This window comes from Fundulus heteroclitus, chromosome 3 (genome assembly GCF_011125445.2).
Source record: "Fundulus heteroclitus isolate FHET01 chromosome 3, MU-UCD_Fhet_4.1, whole genome shotgun sequence".
In the NCBI taxonomy this organism is placed as follows: Eukaryota; Metazoa; Chordata; class Actinopteri; order Cyprinodontiformes; family Fundulidae; genus Fundulus; species Fundulus heteroclitus.
In genome coordinates, this window is record NC_046363.1 from 22,528,107 (window position 1) to 22,547,741 (window position 19,635).

General features: G+C 41.2%; 1 protein-coding gene across 1 annotated transcript in view; it reads right to left on the reverse strand.

Moving 5' to 3' along the window:
* itga8 (integrin, alpha 8) overlaps nt 1-19,635 on the reverse strand; it is a 67,239-nt gene that overhangs the window by 13,832 nt on the left and 33,772 nt on the right. Inside the window, exons 14-21 of the mRNA XM_012862692.3 lie at nt 17,468-17,513; nt 17,267-17,374; nt 8,499-8,554; nt 6,977-7,134; nt 6,693-6,824; nt 5,104-5,171; nt 4,508-4,655; nt 2,668-2,760 (exon numbers count right to left, since the gene is read on the reverse strand). Coding sequence (XP_012718146.2) covers nt 2,668-2,760; nt 4,508-4,655; nt 5,104-5,171; nt 6,693-6,824; nt 6,977-7,134; nt 8,499-8,554; nt 17,267-17,374; nt 17,468-17,513 — 809 coding nt within the window. The remainder of the gene's footprint in view (nt 1-2,667; nt 2,761-4,507; nt 4,656-5,103; nt 5,172-6,692; nt 6,825-6,976; nt 7,135-8,498; nt 8,555-17,266; nt 17,375-17,467; nt 17,514-19,635) is intronic.

The window sequence follows — 19,635 nt, forward strand, 5'->3', positions numbered from 1 at the left end:
GACTGGAGTTTTGTCTGGTTTTAGGAACAAGTAACACAGTGCTGCTCTTCCTCTCTCTGTTTCTGCATGCTGCTGGTCAGCTGTCTGAAAGAAGGCTCTTACACTTTTTCCTTACTTACAAAAAGGAGAGACTTGTTTGTAAATTATTCAAAATTGTAAAAAGCACAACGATGATGTGGACACTAAAAAAGTCCACCTCTTATTAACTGGGACTGGTCCTTAGATATATTTTGTTGAGTAGTTGGAGTCTCTAAAATCTTAATTTAGTGTGTCCAGGTACTGTTTAGATATCTTTGTATTGTGTTTGAGCTGTTCTGTTTTCTCTATTCTCTATTACGTTTTTGAACAACTATGTCACATTATTTGAGGAACTGCTAAAACAAGGTCATGGACTTCCAGCTTTCCAATTTCACAAATCTGCCCTGTTTTTATGTATTTTGATGCAATTTTGTAGTCGAAGTTCAAGGATGCTGAAGCTATAAGTGTATGGAGCTAAATTGGGGTCATAAAGTTTGTTCAAAAACGAAATGATTTGATACAGGGGAAAAAAAATTAAACTAAAAAAAAGTTCAAAACTATTATTCAGGTTCAAGTATTTTACACTTTTTTTTCCAGTTTCAAACTTTTGACCCTGTGTTGGTGTGGAGGCGTGGCTTCAGATGAATTATGACTAACAGCTCACCACATGGGCTGGACTAAACATTTCCATCTGATGCTTTCAGGAACTGTGGGAATTGGGACTTTTAAAAAAAAAACATCAAAGATAGTCTATGTTTATGTGATTGGTTTTGAAAAATAACATGTTTCACTGATCTGAGCTGTTTATGTCAACACACGACACAAATCTCAGTGGAAAAATTATGATACTGCTGAATCTGCACAGCATTTTCAGTCCATCTTGGACATTTCCCATGCTCTTAGTAAATCGGCGGAACCGCCAAACTGCAGAGGGAACATCCAACCGTAGCTCTACTCAACACGGCCTTTTGTGCCTCTTCTTGCTAGTGCTAGTGACCAGGTAATATTATCAAGGCTGGTTATCGCACAGAGAAACAGAGAAGATAGAAAATGAAAGCGTTCACACTAAACACAAACCAATGAACCCAGACGTGTAGATTTTCAGAATAAAAACAACTGACTTTTATATTTAGCATTATTATTTAAATGCAAAGATGCCAATGAAAATATTCACATGAAACCCGCCAAGTCATCGCAGGTTTCATGATAAGATTTAAAGATTTTCCAATTTTTGTATTGCTTTGATTCGTTTTGCATCACTTTTAACAACTTAAATTATGACACAATACAATATGTATTCCTCAACAGATCAGAAATGAACTTTCAACAGTGTTTGAATTGTCTGATTTAATAAAACATCAATGAAGCTATTTGCTGATACGAGCCTAGCAATAACTCGGTGCTCATTGCTGGTTAAGGACTGTCTTATTTCTATTTTAAATAAAAGCAATCAGCCATTTTTAATCTTTTTTTTTTACTACAGCTTATCATTATTATTATGACCTTTATTTGTGCAGATAGGCTCATTGAGACATCAGTTCTCATTTATAAGCGAGACCTGTAAGTACATCATACATCCCTTTAAGCCAACAATGGGCGAACTCTAAGAACGAGTGGACAGGAAATGCGTGATAAAACACATTAAGTGCAAAAACTATTTTGAAAAAACTTCCATATTACCTGCAGATCTACAATGGGCCATTTTAAGAAGAGCACAAACCCAAGAATATTCTCCCTCTATCGATTGTTCGTTATATAGCAGACAATTAAACACTCAGGTTTGACTGAAATGTGATTGATGTTGGATAAACTAGGCAAACTAAAACTTTACAGTAAAGAAAGAGTGAAAGCTCAGATATAGAGTCAGGCCAGAGGGTCAAAATCTGCATTCTGTCAGGCGTGGACCCCCTACACCAATCACGCTGCTCAGTGAGTCTCCACAGCTGTGTCATGTGGCACAAACAATGAACTGGAGCCATCAGACCTGTGCTTGCATGTGTGTGTGTGTGTGTGTGTGTGTGTGTGTGTGTGTGTGTGTGTGTGTGTGTGTGTCTGTGTGTGTAAAGGTCTGTTCTGCCTGAGCTGACGGATTCCTGAGCGTCCAACAAGGCAATGGGGAAAGTTGAATATGGGAAACATCTGGCCAGCTGTCGAGCACACAAACCCACACGCCCCCCCCCCTCCAAACGCTGAAACATGACCACATAATTGATTTATCAGAATGCCCCGTGTCAACTCCCGAGAGCCGATGCACCTTTCTGCCAGCCTCCACATCTTTAGAAGAAAACCTCCCGCTCACAAACGCGACTGTTTTTTTTCTTCTTTTTGTTGTTTTGCACGTGCAACAGAGAGCTATGATTTCACGTTGGAAGGTACGGCTCTTTACGTTACAAACGCCTCGGCTTCCTGCATGTGTCGGCCGTGCACGAGCTAAATGGATCATTGCCGCGGCAGGCGTGCAAAAAGTTGAGCGTGACGCAAGCGCAGCCATGGGAGTCAGCGGGTGAGGAATGAGGGTCAAGGTGATGATCGCTAAACTTTGGAAACCATCACTCAAATGACGCTTGAAGGGTGGCGAGGCCCTCGCAGCACGGGTGTTTTATTAAAGCGTGTGAGTCGGTGTTTGTCTTTCAGGCGGCCACAACTCACCTCCGTTCCCGTCACCATCGGGTTCCCGAGGTCGCAAACCACCATTCTGGACTCGTTGATTGTCTTGTACTCGCAGTTTAGCTGAGAGAGAGACTGGAGGAAGAAAAACAGATGAGACTGGGAATGTTGGGACAAAGAGAGGGAAGTAAGAGGCCATCCGACTCCAGAGGAGGGTAAGGCGGCGGGGGATAGGCGAGGAGGAGTGATGGATACTCTGACACGAACAATATAATCAGTCAAATAGCTCCATTACACACTCATCAGCGCACGTACACACACGTGGGCAAACAAACATCCACACGTGCACAAACTGACCCTATCCATTACCATGGCTGCTAATGCAGCCTGTTAATCATAATGGGGTCTTTCTGGGCTGATGCCAGTAAAGCATATCCTGCTGATAGCCTCGGAGTAATCAGGCCGAATGCATGACTTAATGACACAACAGGAAGTGATGCTGTACCACAACTGCAGCCTCAAATAGCACACTTCCTTAACTCATATTTAGCTGCAGTCAAGAATAGGATGGCTGTGTTGGTCTAAAAGTGAAGGTCAGAAGTTTACATACGTACCTCATCAGCCTGAATGTCATGCTAATTTTGGCTTTTCCAAGTGGAATGGTGACATAATAGATACATTCAATGAATGTTAAAAACAAACATTGGGTGCACATGTTTAATTTTAGGGTAGATTGTGTCTTGTTTTCATAGGTTCAAATATATATTCTTGAATATTTTCATAAAAGCCTTTTTAATATTTGTATATACGTCCCTTAGCAAGTTGCAGAGAAACCACACTTTTTACAGCCGTCACATAAAGTTGTTCTTCACAGACATAGAAATAGTATAGTTCATTCATTCATTTTTTTTGTGTGTTTCTTGGTACGGGGACTCAGTTTTACGCAGAGTTCTCATTTCAGCTGACGTTAGAGCCATTCCAAAAGCGAAAGCATAATGTTAGCTTAGTTCATCCTTTGAAAAAAAAAACAGTTTTAATGTGTGTTTGAGATCATAGTACTGTTGGAAAAGTGAAGCCAAAATTACTTCAGATGAATGGAAATTTCCATGGATGTTGAGGAACACAACTGTTCACAGATAAGCAGGTTTAAAATCATCATGGGCTGAGAGGGTGGAAACCAAGTAACATTCCCCGGCACCTTCAAGCATGACTGGAATTTAAAAAGCAGCTCACATGGAGAAGCAAAATAACTTCTGGACAACGGTTTTAAGGCCAGCTGAGATAGATATGGAGGTATTTGGAACAATAACCAACATTGTGTTCGGAGAAGTCAAACTGAGGTTTTTAAACCTAAAGAAAAGTTAGACCATCTGTTAATCTGGTGGGGTGTGGGTAGCATCATGCTAAGTGTCCTTTTAGCTACGTTGCAATTCTTCATCTTTATCTCTAATCAGCAGCTATATGGATGGGACTTAGTAACCACTGGGTGCTCCAAAATGATACAAAACACACATTAAAACTGGTTTTGGAATAGATAAAAATGTAGCAGAGCACAACACACAACAACGTGTGGACTATTTTCAAAAGCTGGATCTGCAACAAGAAAACCAACCTTAAAATTAACCAAGTTAAATGAGCTCAGCTAAGTCTGGTTTGTTGTTAACCAACTTACCAAGTGCCATGTGACCCAGTGATAGTGGCTGGATACTTGTGCGCCTAAGTCTTACTAAAGAAATTACTGAAGTTGTTTGTTCTTCTGTCATATCACTCAATGATAGACGAACGTATGTGTCGTGTTTTCGTAAACTTCTACCTTGTTCGGTACATTTCTGTTCTTGATATCCACTTGTTAATGACTCGTTTAGGAGTTGGGAGGCCTTACCTCCACCCTGCGCTCCACTCCGATGTAGTCGGCCTCTGGTGGTAGCAGCGTGTACAGCTCGGTCTCATAGGCCCCCTCCCCCCGGTTGGCTGCGGTGATGGTCAGCATGACCAGATTGTCGTCTCCAATCACCAACTCAGAGCGATCCCTGGATTCGTGCGTGAAGTCAACGGCACACACAGAGACGGAAAAATAGACAAAAAAGGCAAATTGCTACATTTATCATTTTTAGGACTGGGCTTAATGGTGCAATCAGCTGCAAAGGAATGCAGCATCCCCCCCCCACCCCCCAGCAGTGCGTGAGCGTGTATGTGTTAGTCACCGGGCTGGTGAGAGGATATTTATACAAGGCTGTCTTAGAAATGCCGTACAGCTGGAAACACTATAGCAGGAAGGCTTTTTCACATACACGTGTGCACGCGAAATCTCTAGCAGGTTAAAAAGGGACCACGATGTGAGCAAGTTCAATGTAAACTATGCTGAGCGATTGAGGAATAGCAGATATTCGGTCTTAGCCCTAGCTTCGCTTTCATGTGTGCCTGTCTTTAGGATGTCTCACAGGTTAGGGTCAGAGGGTGTGACGGTGAAAGCCTTACATGCCGGCAGAGAGCTGCAGGTCGGGGATGCATACGTTGTCATCACCGCAGTCCAAGAGGATGTAAGCCTGGGAAGAAGAGAAGGAGAAGAACTGTTATGGGACAGAAAAAAAAAAAAATCAGGTAACTCAAGAAACGTGGCTTTCCAAATTTTTATAATGACGACCACCTCAGATAATATCTTAATAGAGATAAAACATTACTGTCGGTCTCCTGTTTTGCATCTGAAATAAACCCCTTAGAAAAGCAGGAATGGTAGGGGTTTTCTGCATGTATGACTTCTATTTTTTATTCAAAAGTTGAAATTTCCAAGTTTTAAGATGAAAAAATGAACAAATATTTTCCCCAAATTTATAGCGGATCATAGTGGAAAAGTTGGAGGTTTGTTACAACCCCGACCTTACGTGTAAAACTTACCAATGGGTGCTGTCAAAACTCTTTATCAGCAGCACCTTTGATGATTTGTAACATCTTAAATCTTTCACACACACATAGCCACAACTTCCTTCTGAATACCCTAAAGACGACCCAAGTCCCACCAGCGGCCTTTGTACTACAGCATGAGAACTGTTGCTTCAGATTTGATCATGAAAACCAAAAAATAGAAAAAAGCCCCCTAGGGGCAATCAAAAGAAGCTGCGGCTGTGTCTGAACCTGTGCCTGAATGCTTTACTATTGAGCTCAGTTACATCGACAATCCGAACTTTCTTTTGTTTTTTTGTAAAAACACAAAAATCTTAACATTATTCATATCAGTGAATGTTGATAGAACACACCAAAAAATTGATACTGAAGTTTTGCGAATTTGAGTCAATGTTTGAACAGATCAATCTAGTTAAATCTACTAAAAAAAACATAATTAAGACTAAGTAATCAACAGGTGAATGAATATTCTTTAGAGGCTGAATCAAGTCTGCTCTCCAAACCTCAGCTCTGGAAAATTTAAAAGGTCTCGGTGTTTATTTGAACTCATCCGATTTGTTGAAGAGCAATCAAACCAGGGCTCATACTTCATCGGGTTGCATGTCTAACATCTCTCCTTCGCTGGGCTTTGTTGTACAGCAGACCATGTCTTCATCATTTTGATTCTTTTATATTACCGTCATACATTAAACGGCTTTAAATGGGCCGAACGGGGAGAAGTTTTCACAGCGTTAACTGGGTCGGGCTCTTATTACAGTCAAAGTTGATTGATGTGTAATTTTGGCAGCGTTGAGTTCAGGGTTTGCTTTGTTAAAAAAAACAAAAAAAAAAAAAGACAGTGAATTCTGTTATGTCTTGCTTATCTAGCTGGAACGTGGAACAAACAGACATTTCAGGGTTGTCACAACCCAAATGAGCTTAAAGGATTGTTTCACATGAGGTGCATCTTAAAAAAAAAAAAGCTCGTCAGCACTGAGCAGATGATTACCTAGACGGCCTACTATTTCTATAGATCATAGGATTTGGAAAAGGTTTTCATCTGGAAACAGTTTTCTAATCATCATCTAAAATCTAATTGGGGCAATGGAGCAGGAATCCTTTTCCGGAGCGCCTTTTACGCTGAACTAAAGCCTTCTGTTGCACATCTCTACACATTGTTCACCCACGTGTTCCTGGAGGAAGGTGCTGCTGTACTTGTTGAGAATAGGCGGGAGAGACTGGCCAGGAGAAGGCGGCGCGAGGCTGTAGTTCAGGGCCAGTGCAATGGGGGTCAGTTTGTCCCTGAACTCGTCCTCCTCCTGCGAAGCAATAGAAAGGGAGGGAAATGTGATCTTAATTATATGTGCGCTGGTTAAACTAGCCGTGTAGCTGATCCATAAAGTCACAGCTTCACCTTAGGAAGGCCAGTAATTGTTGCCTGTTTGCGTGCGCTGCTGCGGGATTCGCTCACCTTCAGGTAAATCGTGTAGCTCAGACACGCCCGTGGGCGGCTTTGACCGAGGCTGAGGAGCCCTGACCGCTGAGGCTGCTTGGTGTCCAAGAAGAGGACTCTCTTTACCCCACCCCTGGTGCCTTTTAGCCAATCCAGCTGCAGCTCCGCTTTTAGACCTGGACAGATGACGGCAACACAAAAAGGATGAATTCAGACCTCAGATGGCAGGTATTAACGATAGCGATAGTAATGCAGAAAAGATTTACGTGCAGATGTGAAATCTACAGAGATTTATTACTATAAATGCAATATCACTTCACTGTCACCGTAAAGTGAGGCTCCCCCTCTAGCTTTTTTTTTTTTTCACATTTAGACATGTTGCAGCTAAAAACCTTTATTTGATTTTATTTGATCGAACAAAACAAAGTGGTGCATATTTGTCAGGTGGAAGATTAATAATAATAGTTTTCATCAATGTTTAAAGATATAATTTAAAAGGAGTCAGTGAGCATTTTAATTCAGCTCTTTGAGTCAATACATTGTAGATCTACGTTTTTGCTGCAACCACAGCTGCATGTTTTTTTTTAGGTGCATCTCTGCCAGATATGCACATCTACTGATATTTTTGTCTGCTCTTCTGTGCAAAGCAGACTACCTTTGGAACATCTGTGTGAACATTTATTTTCCAGTCTTGCCACGGATTCTCTCTCAGATTGGGTCTGATCGTTAACGGGTCCGTTCTAATACATTGATTTGATGTAAACTATCTCTGGCTCTGTTGTACAGTATGTTTAGGGTCTTTCCTCAGCTGGAAAGTTGAACCTCCACCCCACTTTCACATCCTTTTCAGGCTTTAACAGGTTTTATCTTAGGATTACTCTGTATCTTCAGCATTCATCTTCCCATCGACTCTGACAAGCTTCCCTGATTCTGCTTGGAATCCACAGCATGATGCTGCCACCACCATATCCTATGATCTGCATGTGTAATGATCTCCAACGAACCTCACAGAAGAGTTGTATTTATAAGGAGATTAAATGACATTAGGTGTTTTCTTAGGCCAACTGGTTGCAGTGAAAAATCGTTGGTGGTTTCTGAGTAAATGTGGCTGAATACACATAAATGTCACAATATTTCGGGTTTTTTGTGAAAAAAATAGTTGTTAAACAATTTCAAGTCAGCATAGTCATCAACATTACAATCAGACAGTACCTTGTGTTGGTGCCTCACATAAACTCCAAATCATAACGCTCCAAGCTTTGTTGTTGTAAAGTGACAAAGTGTGAAATAGATCAAGTGGGATGAATATATTTGCCTGACACTGCAATTTGTCCTCTAACGAGTCAAGCATTATTATATTCTCACAAAGTCACCTTGATCAATAGTTTTCAGGCGAGTATATACCATATTCCCATGATCTTTGCCTTTTTTCCTTTAAGCTGGAATGGCAGAGTCGCTCTGGCTCAGTTGGAAACACCAGAGGGATGTAAAATAGATCAGACAGGTTGGCAAAACCTCAAAATGGCCCCCAGTTGCTTACCTACAGTGCTGGGAATCCCCACACCACTCACTGCTGCACACACATCCACCTTGAAGCTGGAAGAAAAAAAAAAAAAAAAAAAAAGAGAAAACAAAAGTGTTCTCGATTAATGTAGGAAATCTTTGAAGTTGTTCAAATCGAATCCGACTTTTCATTAACATAAAAGGCTCACGCTAAGTAACGACAGCACGCTGAAGCCACAGGTGCACAGTGCTAAGAGCGCAACAAATTGAACGCTTTCATTTATTTCTCATGTTTCTAACACAAGGCCATTTAAAAAAAAGCAACCCACTAAGTAAATAAACTGCTTCTAAACAAGGCATGTCTTCCTTCCTCTTCTCCAGGGGTCAATACGAATTACAGGGGAGGCCCTGCTATTAGACACAGAGGTATGGGAGACTGGGAAACATTTCTGCATTTCCTCTACTAATGTTTATTAAGCTATGTGTAAGTGTGTTTCTAGTGCCTTATCACCTCTTTAATCAACAACAGGAAAGTGCCTCCCACACGGGGAGATCCGCTCTGCTAATACGCAGTAATCTGGGGGATCTCATGGGTGTAACTTGCAGCGATGAAGCAGATGACCTCATGCAGGTTTTGTTTCAGACCTGGCACCTGTAAGAGTGCGTTTCAGCTTTCAGAGGGTTTCGACAAACCAGGTTGCAGATGTTGTGGCTGTGTGTGTGTTTTATTAATAATTAGGATTTCCATCGAACGAGACAATAGCAATGACAATCCGGTGCTAAAACGTGTTTGGCGTAAACGAGGGCTAACGCGTTCCTGCGGCAGAGCGCCAGGTTGGTTCTAAAAGCAACCTTTTCCAGGTGGTTTTGTGTTTGTCTAACATATGTTGTGTAAATGCGTGCACGTGTTTCAGCTGTGGGCGACTCTAATAAAGGCTGCGTGTCGCATTTACGTGTATGTTGCACAGAAACGGCCCCCAGGTTCGTCATTACTGTGTGCGTATTTCCCTGAAATGCATCTACGCTCCTCCAGCCTACACAAGGCGAGACGGCGCGCAGTCTTTACTGTAAATCCCGTTCGGCAGTGCCAAGAGTCTGCTCCAAATAACCCACACAACTACTCACATATATCATTATGAAATCCGATTACAGACCTATTTTTCCTCAGACAAGGGCGCACTGTTGTTGCATTAGTCAATAAAAATATAGATGGATTTGGTTAAAGTCCTTTTTTTTTCCAGAGAGCTCCTGCTTGCTTTGAGACTCCCTCGCTCTTTATTAGGGCCAGCATTTCCTTTGGCCCTGGGTGCAGTTATTTGGCAGGTGTATGCACTTTTCATACTTAAGGAGGCCGGACAATGCATTGGACAAAACAATTTCTTTTCCAGTTTAATTGGCTCTAATTCAAGTAATTACTCACTTAACAATTTCCCCTATTTCTCAGGCCCACTTTCGTTTTTCCATTTAGCTCCAGGTGTGGGTCTCATGTTAAACTATTAAATAAAAATCACTGAGCTAAGCATTCAGGGAAAAAGTGTCTTTAGAAGTGTCATTCGAAACTTAAATTATACATATTTTCCTGCAGCTGAAACATAGCAGAAGATTAAAAAAAATCCCTTCTCAGGTTTGTATTACAAAAAGTACTTTTCTATGAATTTCTGGTGGTGCAGTTGGTATCACTGTTAACTAACAGCAGAAAAATAAATACATTTAAAAAAAAATCATGCATCTGAATCCTGGCGGGAACTTTTATTTGTGGAATTTGCATCTGCTCTGCAAATGCATGACTTCTCTTTGGGTTTTATGCAGATGTTGGAGAAAACAACAACACAAAGGAAAGAAGTTAAGGACTTTTTTTGCAAGTTACATTTTTGGTTTGTATAAAAAAAGCATCATTTTACAGGATAAAATAGAATTGTTATAAATTTAATGTCTACAAAAAGTGTGCTTCGAATGAGACAATGTTTCTTCCATATTTATACTGCCAAAATTTACATTCAGAATTCTTTCATTTAAAATTTAGAGCAACTAGAGCTATGATGGGCCACAAGTTCATCTTTCCACTATGTATGGTGAGAAGGGAGGTAAAAAAAATTGTTAGAGATCTAAAGCAAAACGTTTTTGCATGAAATTATGCTCCTGCTATTAAAAATAAAATATTTAAGGTTGTTCCAACGTCTTTACCAGGGCAGTAAGTAACGTGGATGATTCAAGATATTCAGCTTCCTGTTCAGAGGTTGTCTACTGTGTAATTCCTTGCTACCATCTTTGTTTTAACAAAGAAAAAAGATATCGCTTGAGGAAAGATGACCCCATTTTGTTCTTTAATTTTGGAGAAGAGGGGATATTTTTTCAGCTAAATTGGTTAATGAAACGTAGAAGTAAAAAAAAAAAGTTGAGTAGGTCCTCTGGACACAGAGCGACACTAACAGTTTGACTCCCATCACGCACTGGAGCACAACTCATAAGGACTCTGTATCATAAGGCAGACAATGTCCCCACAAACTCAGGAGAAATCACACACAAGACAGGCCCTAGAGCAGGGGTGTCAAACTCATTTTGGTTTAGGCCGGAACCGGCCCGCGGGCCGTATGTTTGACACCCCTGCCCTAGAGCAATGTGATTATCCCAACTGGGCTTTCCTCAAAGCAGACAAGAAACCCAAACAGGACTCCAGCCAACTATCAGGTGAAAAGCACCAAACCCAGATCCAGACCAGCAGCCATTATTTATTCATTACTATTTGTGGGTGTTTCAGAGAAACTGAGACTTTTATTTTCTAAACATGACGTTCCACTAGGAGGACTGTGACCAGTTAGACATCGGGGAAACAAAGCAGCCACTGGCTAAAAGGATGGCCAAGCGCAGAGGAGCAACATCATCAGGCTAGGACTCATCTGCAGGCCAGCAGTCAGTCTTTCAGGGATGAAGATGAACATTGGTTTGAGAGGGGAGTAAAGGAAGCCATTTTTGTGAAGAGAAACCACCCGTCGTTAAATGGGAGTGGAGGCCTCCGGGTCCAGTTGGCCCCCTTTTACAATGCTGTTATTGCGAGCATGACTCAGCCCCCTGGGAACAATAAGGGGCCATCAGACCACTAAGGACCAGTTCGTAGCCCGATGGTCCTCTTTTGCATGTAAGCAAACACTTACGATTGTCGCACTTAAATCTGTTGATCCACTTCGTAAAGGTTCTGCTTATAAGGCTGATTTATCTGCAACTCTTAGACTGAAGACTCTCGGAGAAGAGACGAAAGTTCTTTAAAAAAAACAAACATTCAAAACAACAACCAGCCTTGTTTTAATGACCTACAGGATTCACAACTGTAGCTGTTTACTGAATTTATCAGGAAACAAGAACGTGACAGAGATATTTCCTGATGTGCAGCAAAAGTCCCAGCTGATGGGTAACAGCAGAGATACCCCACAGTTAGATAACTCTGAACCGTCCCTTCATGAGCTGAATCTTCTCTGATTCTTCTCCCACTCATACCACCGACCTGAAAGTCTGTGGCAATTTCTATAAATGGTCTGAGTTTTGTTCTGACAAAATTCGCACAGTCTAGCGCTTTATGTTAATCCGACCCAAACCCAGTTCCTTTTCCGTTCGCTGCCAATGCTCACACAGCGCAGCGAACTCAGCCAAGCCCATGGTCTCCTGTCCAAACACTCCCCCAGCCCCAATACTTCAACACCAACAGCAGGCAGTGACCAGGCAACGGGAGCTTTTCGACTGGTTGGGTCTGCCACCCACGCGGACAATGATATAATCAAAACAGAATTATGCAGTCTCAAATTAATTGCAGAGTCGTATAAATCTGAGTTTTCAGGACATATGAGCCGGCTTTTTTTTCGGTGAGGTGCCTCGTTATTGCACTGGAGAAGTAGACAAACAGTCTTTGGCTGACGACGGACGTCTAGAGCTCAGGGGTGATATATTTTTCCCATCTTTCAGTGTGAGCGTGATTTGTGAACGAGCATAATTCGTGAAGCATTTCATTTTAGGATGGGGGACATATTTCTGTTACAGTCAGCGCAGCAGCGGGCCTCAATACTTTCATGTTTGTTTAAGGTTTTGAACTCTTTTACCTGCACATATTCACGAGAACCGTTTAAGAGAGTATCGACATCAGGGATGTAACCTCTTTAGATAGTCCCGTCTATCTCCTTTAAGCTCTCAGCTTGGATTTGAGTGATGGTCAACATTTCTCCATGACCAGACTTGTGCATATTCGTCCTCAGCAAGCAGTAGATGACTAGGTTCACTTTGCAAAGGTTAAAACTGAATTAATTCACAATTTATCACCTAAACAATGAGAACCAAATTCACACTCCCATGAGCTAGTTTACGCTCATGTAGATCATGACGTCATGTCCCAGTTGGCGTTATGGCATCATGTATATGCAACCTGGGCTTTGTCAGCTTTATTTCCATCTGTAAAAACTCTTGTTCTCTTTGCTCCTGTCAGCTGCAACATAAGGGATGATTCTCAGTAAAGCCGCTCTCTGCTTTTGTTGTCTGAAGGGAAAAGGAGCCTGAAACTGGAAGACGCCAATTAAGACAACAAAAGGCTAGGTTGGTGTTCCTTTTAAAAAAAAAAATCCTGACGGAAACGATAACCACAACCCATCTGCTGCTATTTTGGTAATACTCAATGGTATGACAGAAACATTTAAAATGATTAAATGCTTTAAAGCAGCACTGTCCAACCTTTTGCCAGTCGTGGTGCCAGACCTGTAACTTCCAGGTTTAACGCCCCTGAAGGCTCCTAGCAATACTGCACTGTAGTGAAATTAAATAGTCTCCCTCTGTGTTTTGGAATCTGATAGCAGACCCCTTTGTACCAGCAGACTGAGAAGTCATGGAGTTGTTACTTGTTAAGACAAGAACACATTCACCCCTTTGGGTTAACTCCTACATTAGAGAACCAAAAATGTGTCTGATCAGGTATTTGTTTACCACATCTGTTTTGTTTCGTTGTTAATGCAATCTGAGCTCAGATTGCCGTAACCTACAATGGGTCATGTGACCTAGAGAGGCGCTCAAGGTCACATGACCCGTTCAGCGATTGAATCCGACCCTCTCAAGTTACCTAGCAGAGTTTTTGAGAATGGCACGGAGCATCGATATGTGCAAAGTGCTGTATATTGACCTGAAAATGCATTTTATATATTTCAAATTAAGCTAATACTTGGGTCTAAAACTTACACTGTGCTGCTTTAAGCTGCAACGTTGTTTCTCTGTTCATCTCTGCAAACCCACAGTTAAACCGACAATAAAATACTTTGTTTCCACTGACCTCCTTTTCCTAAACATCCTCACCAGTATGGAAAGGTTTGCTATGCTGCAGCACATCAACCACTTTACCTGCTGCTGTTTCAAAGAGAAGTACATTTATTACAACTCCACCTGTGTGCAATGAAACCTACAAAGCAATACAACAGAGGTTCCTGCCTGCACCGCTGCGCACTTGTTTTGCTTCAATTTCTTCCTGGACGAATACACCCAGTTATGATCCACATTTGTTTATTTTCTCGGTGCTGACACTGGCTGACTTTTCTTAGCGGTACATTGTGTTTATACATTGTTAAAAAGTCAATAAGATTAAAGCGCCTTTTTTTTCAAGAAAGACCAGGCCAGAAAATAACCTGACACATCGGATGGGATGGCGCTCAGAACCATCAGAGGAAGTTTTCCATGAGAAGTATTTAAAGAAAGGAAAGGCCTTTATAAATAAAACACTAAAAAAAGACTTGGCATGCAATTGGGTAAACCCTTTGGCTTTCACAAGCAAGTTTGATGCTTCAGATCAAAATGGTTTGTAAAATTCAACCTGCGCTGAAGGGGAACGGCAAACATCTTTATGCAACACTGAATTTTTGCAACTCCGTCTGGCAAGAAACGTGTTTCTGTATTGTTGATCTCGTGTGAGACTCCAGTCTTCTCTCAGCGTGCAATATGCACGCTGAGAGAATTTGCATATGGAATTTGGCTTTTTGTTGTCAGATTACACTAAATTAAACTGAGTGTTCCTTGTGTGCAGAGCCAGGGCAAAAAAAACCCAAAACAAACTAAAACACACTAAACAAAACAGAGAAAAAAGTCAACGTTTGGCTGATTGCAGACGCCAATTCCCCAAATATAAATTAGTGATACAGCAATCAATCAGTCAGCGATCAAAAATACTGACAAATGTTTTTTCATGTTCATTAAATACATGTTCAAAAAAAATAAAAATGTTCTGGTCTGGAAATACATGTTCTTTAGTGTACTTTCATTTTCGTTTATGAAAAATAAAGGCTAGTGGTTATATATTTTGATGTATGAATGTTGATAATGATCTTCCTTCTTTTTTATTTGTTGTTGGCCTTAAAACTGCTAACTTTATAGGAATGTGCAGAACGATTTAACATTTTGTCTTGTACGGCCAATGTTTGATAGCTTGCATTGCTGAGTTAAAACTTTGTATTTTTATGAACATTAGGAAACAAGTAAAACCCTGACAGCTGCACATATCAGAAATATTTGTTTATGCCACTTTAGGTAGTGCATGTTTGCTGTATATGTTGAGAAACAAATATTCAGGACTGGATGATAGATGCTCAGAATATCGCTCCATTTTACTTGTGGAAGAAAGCTATTGCACTAAACTTGTACTCCTTTCAGAAACTTGGTCAAACAGAGTCGTATATTGATGATTAAATACATATGTGTGAATTTAAACTTACAGTGTCTTACAAAGGTATTCTTACCCCTTTAAATTCATGTTTTGTTATGTTACAATCACAAACTTTAATGTTTTTAATCAAGGTTTTATGTGATAAACCAAGACAAGGTTGTGTCAAAGAATCTTTTCCAATTAAAAATCTAATACTGTGGTTTGTAACCGGCCCTTTTTTACTCCCTATATAAAACCCAGTATTGCCTTTAGAAGCCACATAATTAGTGAATAGAGTCTACCTGTGTGTAATCACATCACCTTGAATAAATCACCCCCACCGTAATACACCATGGATGCAGCTTCATGCAGAGTGGAAGCACTTTTTTGTCAGCTAGAGCTATTTTGCAGAGAAATATGGGCAAACACCCTAGCCTCTAGATGTACAAAGCTGGTGATAGAGATGAAGACTTGGTGAAAATGTGGTGAATCTACAAAGGCTGAGTCACATGCAGTTGCACGCAACGCTTGAGATTTCTTTTATTTCTAACAGAAAATTATCATTTCATACATAAATGATGCTAATAAAGCTGTCTCCTTGTATTAAAAGTATTACTGGATTTATCCCTGCTCCAGATCTTTGTCCCTTTCCATGTACCTTGGGAGTCGGTGAAGGTGTGCCAGAAACTTTTGGATCTCAACAGAACATAAAAGCCGCAAATCATTTTTCTTCCACTTCACAGTTGCGGGCTACTTTGGATAAGATCCTACTAAAATACATTGAAGTTTATGGTTGTAACCTGACAAAACCAGTAAGGAGTAACTGCAGAGCTGTGGGGGCGTTCCGACTGTGGGGGCGTTCCGACTGGGGGCGTTCCGACTGGGGGCGTTCCGACTGGGGGCGTTCCGACAGAGCGGCCATCTTAGGTCAGACCAAGGTGCAGTCAGACACAATACAAGTCAATTCAGGAAAATGTACTTTATGTTTTCAGACACTGAATCCGTTCAATTCTCACCCGTTTTCCAGATAAATCAACTGACTGAAAACGTCACCCCTTTAGGGGCTACATAGGACCAATTGATTGAATTCAATTATTGTCTAACTTAATAAATTATTTCGAATTTGTATTGAAAGTAAGATTTTTGCTCCGCTTATGGGTGCGCAAATAAAAGGACACTTGTTTTTTTATTAAACAAACCATACATTGAAAAATATTGCAGAGTTACACAAAAGCATCCGAACCTTTCGTCCGTTGAAAGGCAGGTGACAGTCCGGATTTTGAATGCCCCACACGCATATTTGTCCTTCTTTTTCAGGCTTTATGCTAGGAAGCGGATTTTGTTTTTCCAACTTTGCCTGGCTCCATGCAGCAAAATGTCCAATCGCCTACTCGCACGGATCTGTTTTTTACCTGGGATTACATGTAATCAATACGCTGCGCTGCAGCTGTGTGACAGAAGCAGCGCTGTCAACTCTGCCTCTGTATGCTTTCTTTTTTTTTCTACAGTCGCTGGTAAATTTCGTGAGTTGTTTTTTTTTTTTTTTTTTTTTTTTTTTTTTTTTTTTTTTTTAGCTTTATTTTTGAACGTGCAGTCGCATATTTGGGGTGTTTCTCCAGTAGAAGCCCTTATCCTGACAGGACAGAATTCTATCGTAGGCTACTACATATAATAGTCAATAGTCCTCGCGCTGTTGCTTTCTCCTGACACCGCGAGCCGGTTAATATCTGTCTGCATACAACGCCGTTATTATTACAAATCACATGTGGTCCCTAGGTAAAACTAATACCCTGCGATAGGGATTTTTTTCGTCGGGACGGATTATTTCAGCGGGACGGACATTTTTCGTCCGTCCTGCTGAATGAATGAGATGGAGGGAAAAAATATATGTATTGAAGTGGGCAAATCAACGAACCAATCAGCGTTTGCGTTGGCGTGTGGGCGTTCCGACAGTGTGGGCGTTCCGACAGTGGGGGCGTTCCGACAGTGGGGGCGTTCCGACGCTCTGCAGTTATACCCTTCTCGACAAAACGTGAAAAATCACCAGGGATCTGAATACCTTTTCCGTACATATGTGACCCAAAGAAAACCTGTTAGTGAGATTATAAAAAGGGAAAAATAGAAGCTGTTTTTTTTTTTTTTTTTACCAGGTAACCATGTTAGTAGTCTGTGGCAGGAGACACTGTCGGTCATCCGGATTCAGGATTCTGGGCGTCAGGGTCATCGTAGCTTCCACGGACACGACAGCTCGAGACCTGAACGCACGCGAAAAAGAAAACGCTTTTCAGCAGGAAGCAACGAGAAGCACGGAAGTGACAAGCAAGCATTTGTTTTTTTGAATCCTGTACCTGTAGACCGAGACTTCTCCTGTGCCAAATGCCCCGACGATCAGATCTGCACAGAGTCACAAGGAAAGCAAGGAGAGAAGGGGGGGGTGGGGGGGGGGGGGCAAACAGTAAGCTTCAAAGAATGCAACAGATGGGACTGATTTCAAGGTCTCCAACAATCTTCATCAAATACAGACACAGTATGTAATAAACACATTTAAACACACACACACACACTTCCACTGTAATGTAGAGCTGGCCCTCTGATATATACACGCTTCGTCTTTCATTTGTGGCCTGTTTTTTTTTTGTTTTTTTTTACCTGCACTCAATAACTAAACAAGAAACGATCATGTATTTGCTATTTTTTATTTTAACAGTGCATGTATGGGGCATACGAATCGCGGCGAGACGGGGACCACACGCTGCATTCCAGGGCCCCCGAGTTCACATCGCTCCAATCAGAGTTTGCTACACAGCACCATTTCCCAACAGCCCGCGCAGCGAGGACCCTAAATTGTAAGCAGCACCAGATCTCATCTATGTGTGATTTTTTATTTGTTTTCATGGGCTTTGTGATGAACACATGATTTTAAATGGCTCCCAAAGTTTAAAATAGAGACGGTATTTAATGGCTGTGGTCAGGGGACACATACCGATGTGAGCCACGCGCACACACACAACCGCCCGCATGCACGGACTCGCTCGCTCGCTCACACAAGGGCTGATTTAAACAATGTGAAACTAGAAAAGAGCCACTTAATGGATGCAAGCCATCGCTGCCAGATGCAGCAGGAAGTTAAGCTGTGTGATCCCGAGAAAGACACGCCGACTTCATGCCGCACAGGAAAGAACTGCCGTGATTTTCATCGCTTAATCATTTCTTACATAGATCTGTCGCTATAAAGAAAAAAAGCAAGCTGCATATCTGGGATTCCTTAATTAAACCAGTGCAATCCCAACATGAAACCCCATGCCAACTTTCTTTTATGACGGAAGCAAATGTTAAATTGTACTCTTGCAGACCTGGGCTTGCCAATCGCTGTGACTTTTCCCTTTGTGGATTTAAGAGGAACAAGACTAATTGAATCTGAGAGAGAGAGACAACATCTGTTTCTGCCTCTGGCTGCAGTCACTGTGTCCCCCTGAAACCACAACATTGAACATTCAGGCCCTGTCCCTTTCCCCCTGGAGTGCACCGTGTTCCTCTGTAAGTAGGCTGTTGTTCTGTGATCACTGTGTGTGTCAGAGCTACGAATGTCTTGGTTTGAGACTTTTTTTAAATGACCAGAAAGTCCTTGAGCAGCTCACCTCCAATACATTTTATTGGTCTATTTTTGGTGATTGTGTGTCAGCTGCTTCCCCTGTGAACCATGCAGTTATGTTTAACATCCCCTGTTTTTTTAGTTTTTTAAAATCCTTGCATATTTACATATGCACCCCTTGCAAAGCTGCATTATAGGTAATGCACATTATATCACTAATCTTACAAATCCAGATTTTGCCTCACAATTTAACGCCTCGGGTAAACTAGTTAAGACAGTTTTCCTGATATTTTTCCTCTCAAAAACAAGAAATTTCCGTCTTAAAACCCAAATACATCCTAATACCTTTGACCTGGTAGTGGGTGGTGATGATATCATCATTAATTACGTTAAAAATCAAGAGGAGAACATTCAGAGCATTGCTAAAGCTGCGCTAGGCTCCGATCAGTTTTAATGCTAATTACCCTTTCCTCTCAGTCACCAAAATCCTCAGCAGTACATCTGAAGTCCAATGGAAACGGAGTCCAGACAATGTCAGACAGATGTGCAGAAATCTATACAAAACTATTCCATTGATGATGTGGCTTTTGCACAGAAGACCAGGATGTGCATTTGCAAAGTGGCTCTCTGCCAAAAGAGTTTCTCAAACTCTCAACTCTGGAAACCATTAAACATTTATTTTCTCTTTACCAAAAAACAACAAAAAAAAAAAACACAGCAAAACAGTTTGCATGTGAACAGAAGGTACAAGCCCAGAAAAAATACCTGGTAAAACATCAGTTAGAGCAAGATACGTCAAAATGTTATTCAGCAATTTTATTCAAAATGTTAATTAAGGTAATGGACAGTTTAAAGCACACTTTCTATTGAACGAACGCTTTGTCTGCACATAAATATCTAAAATCTCACTCAAACATGTTGAAA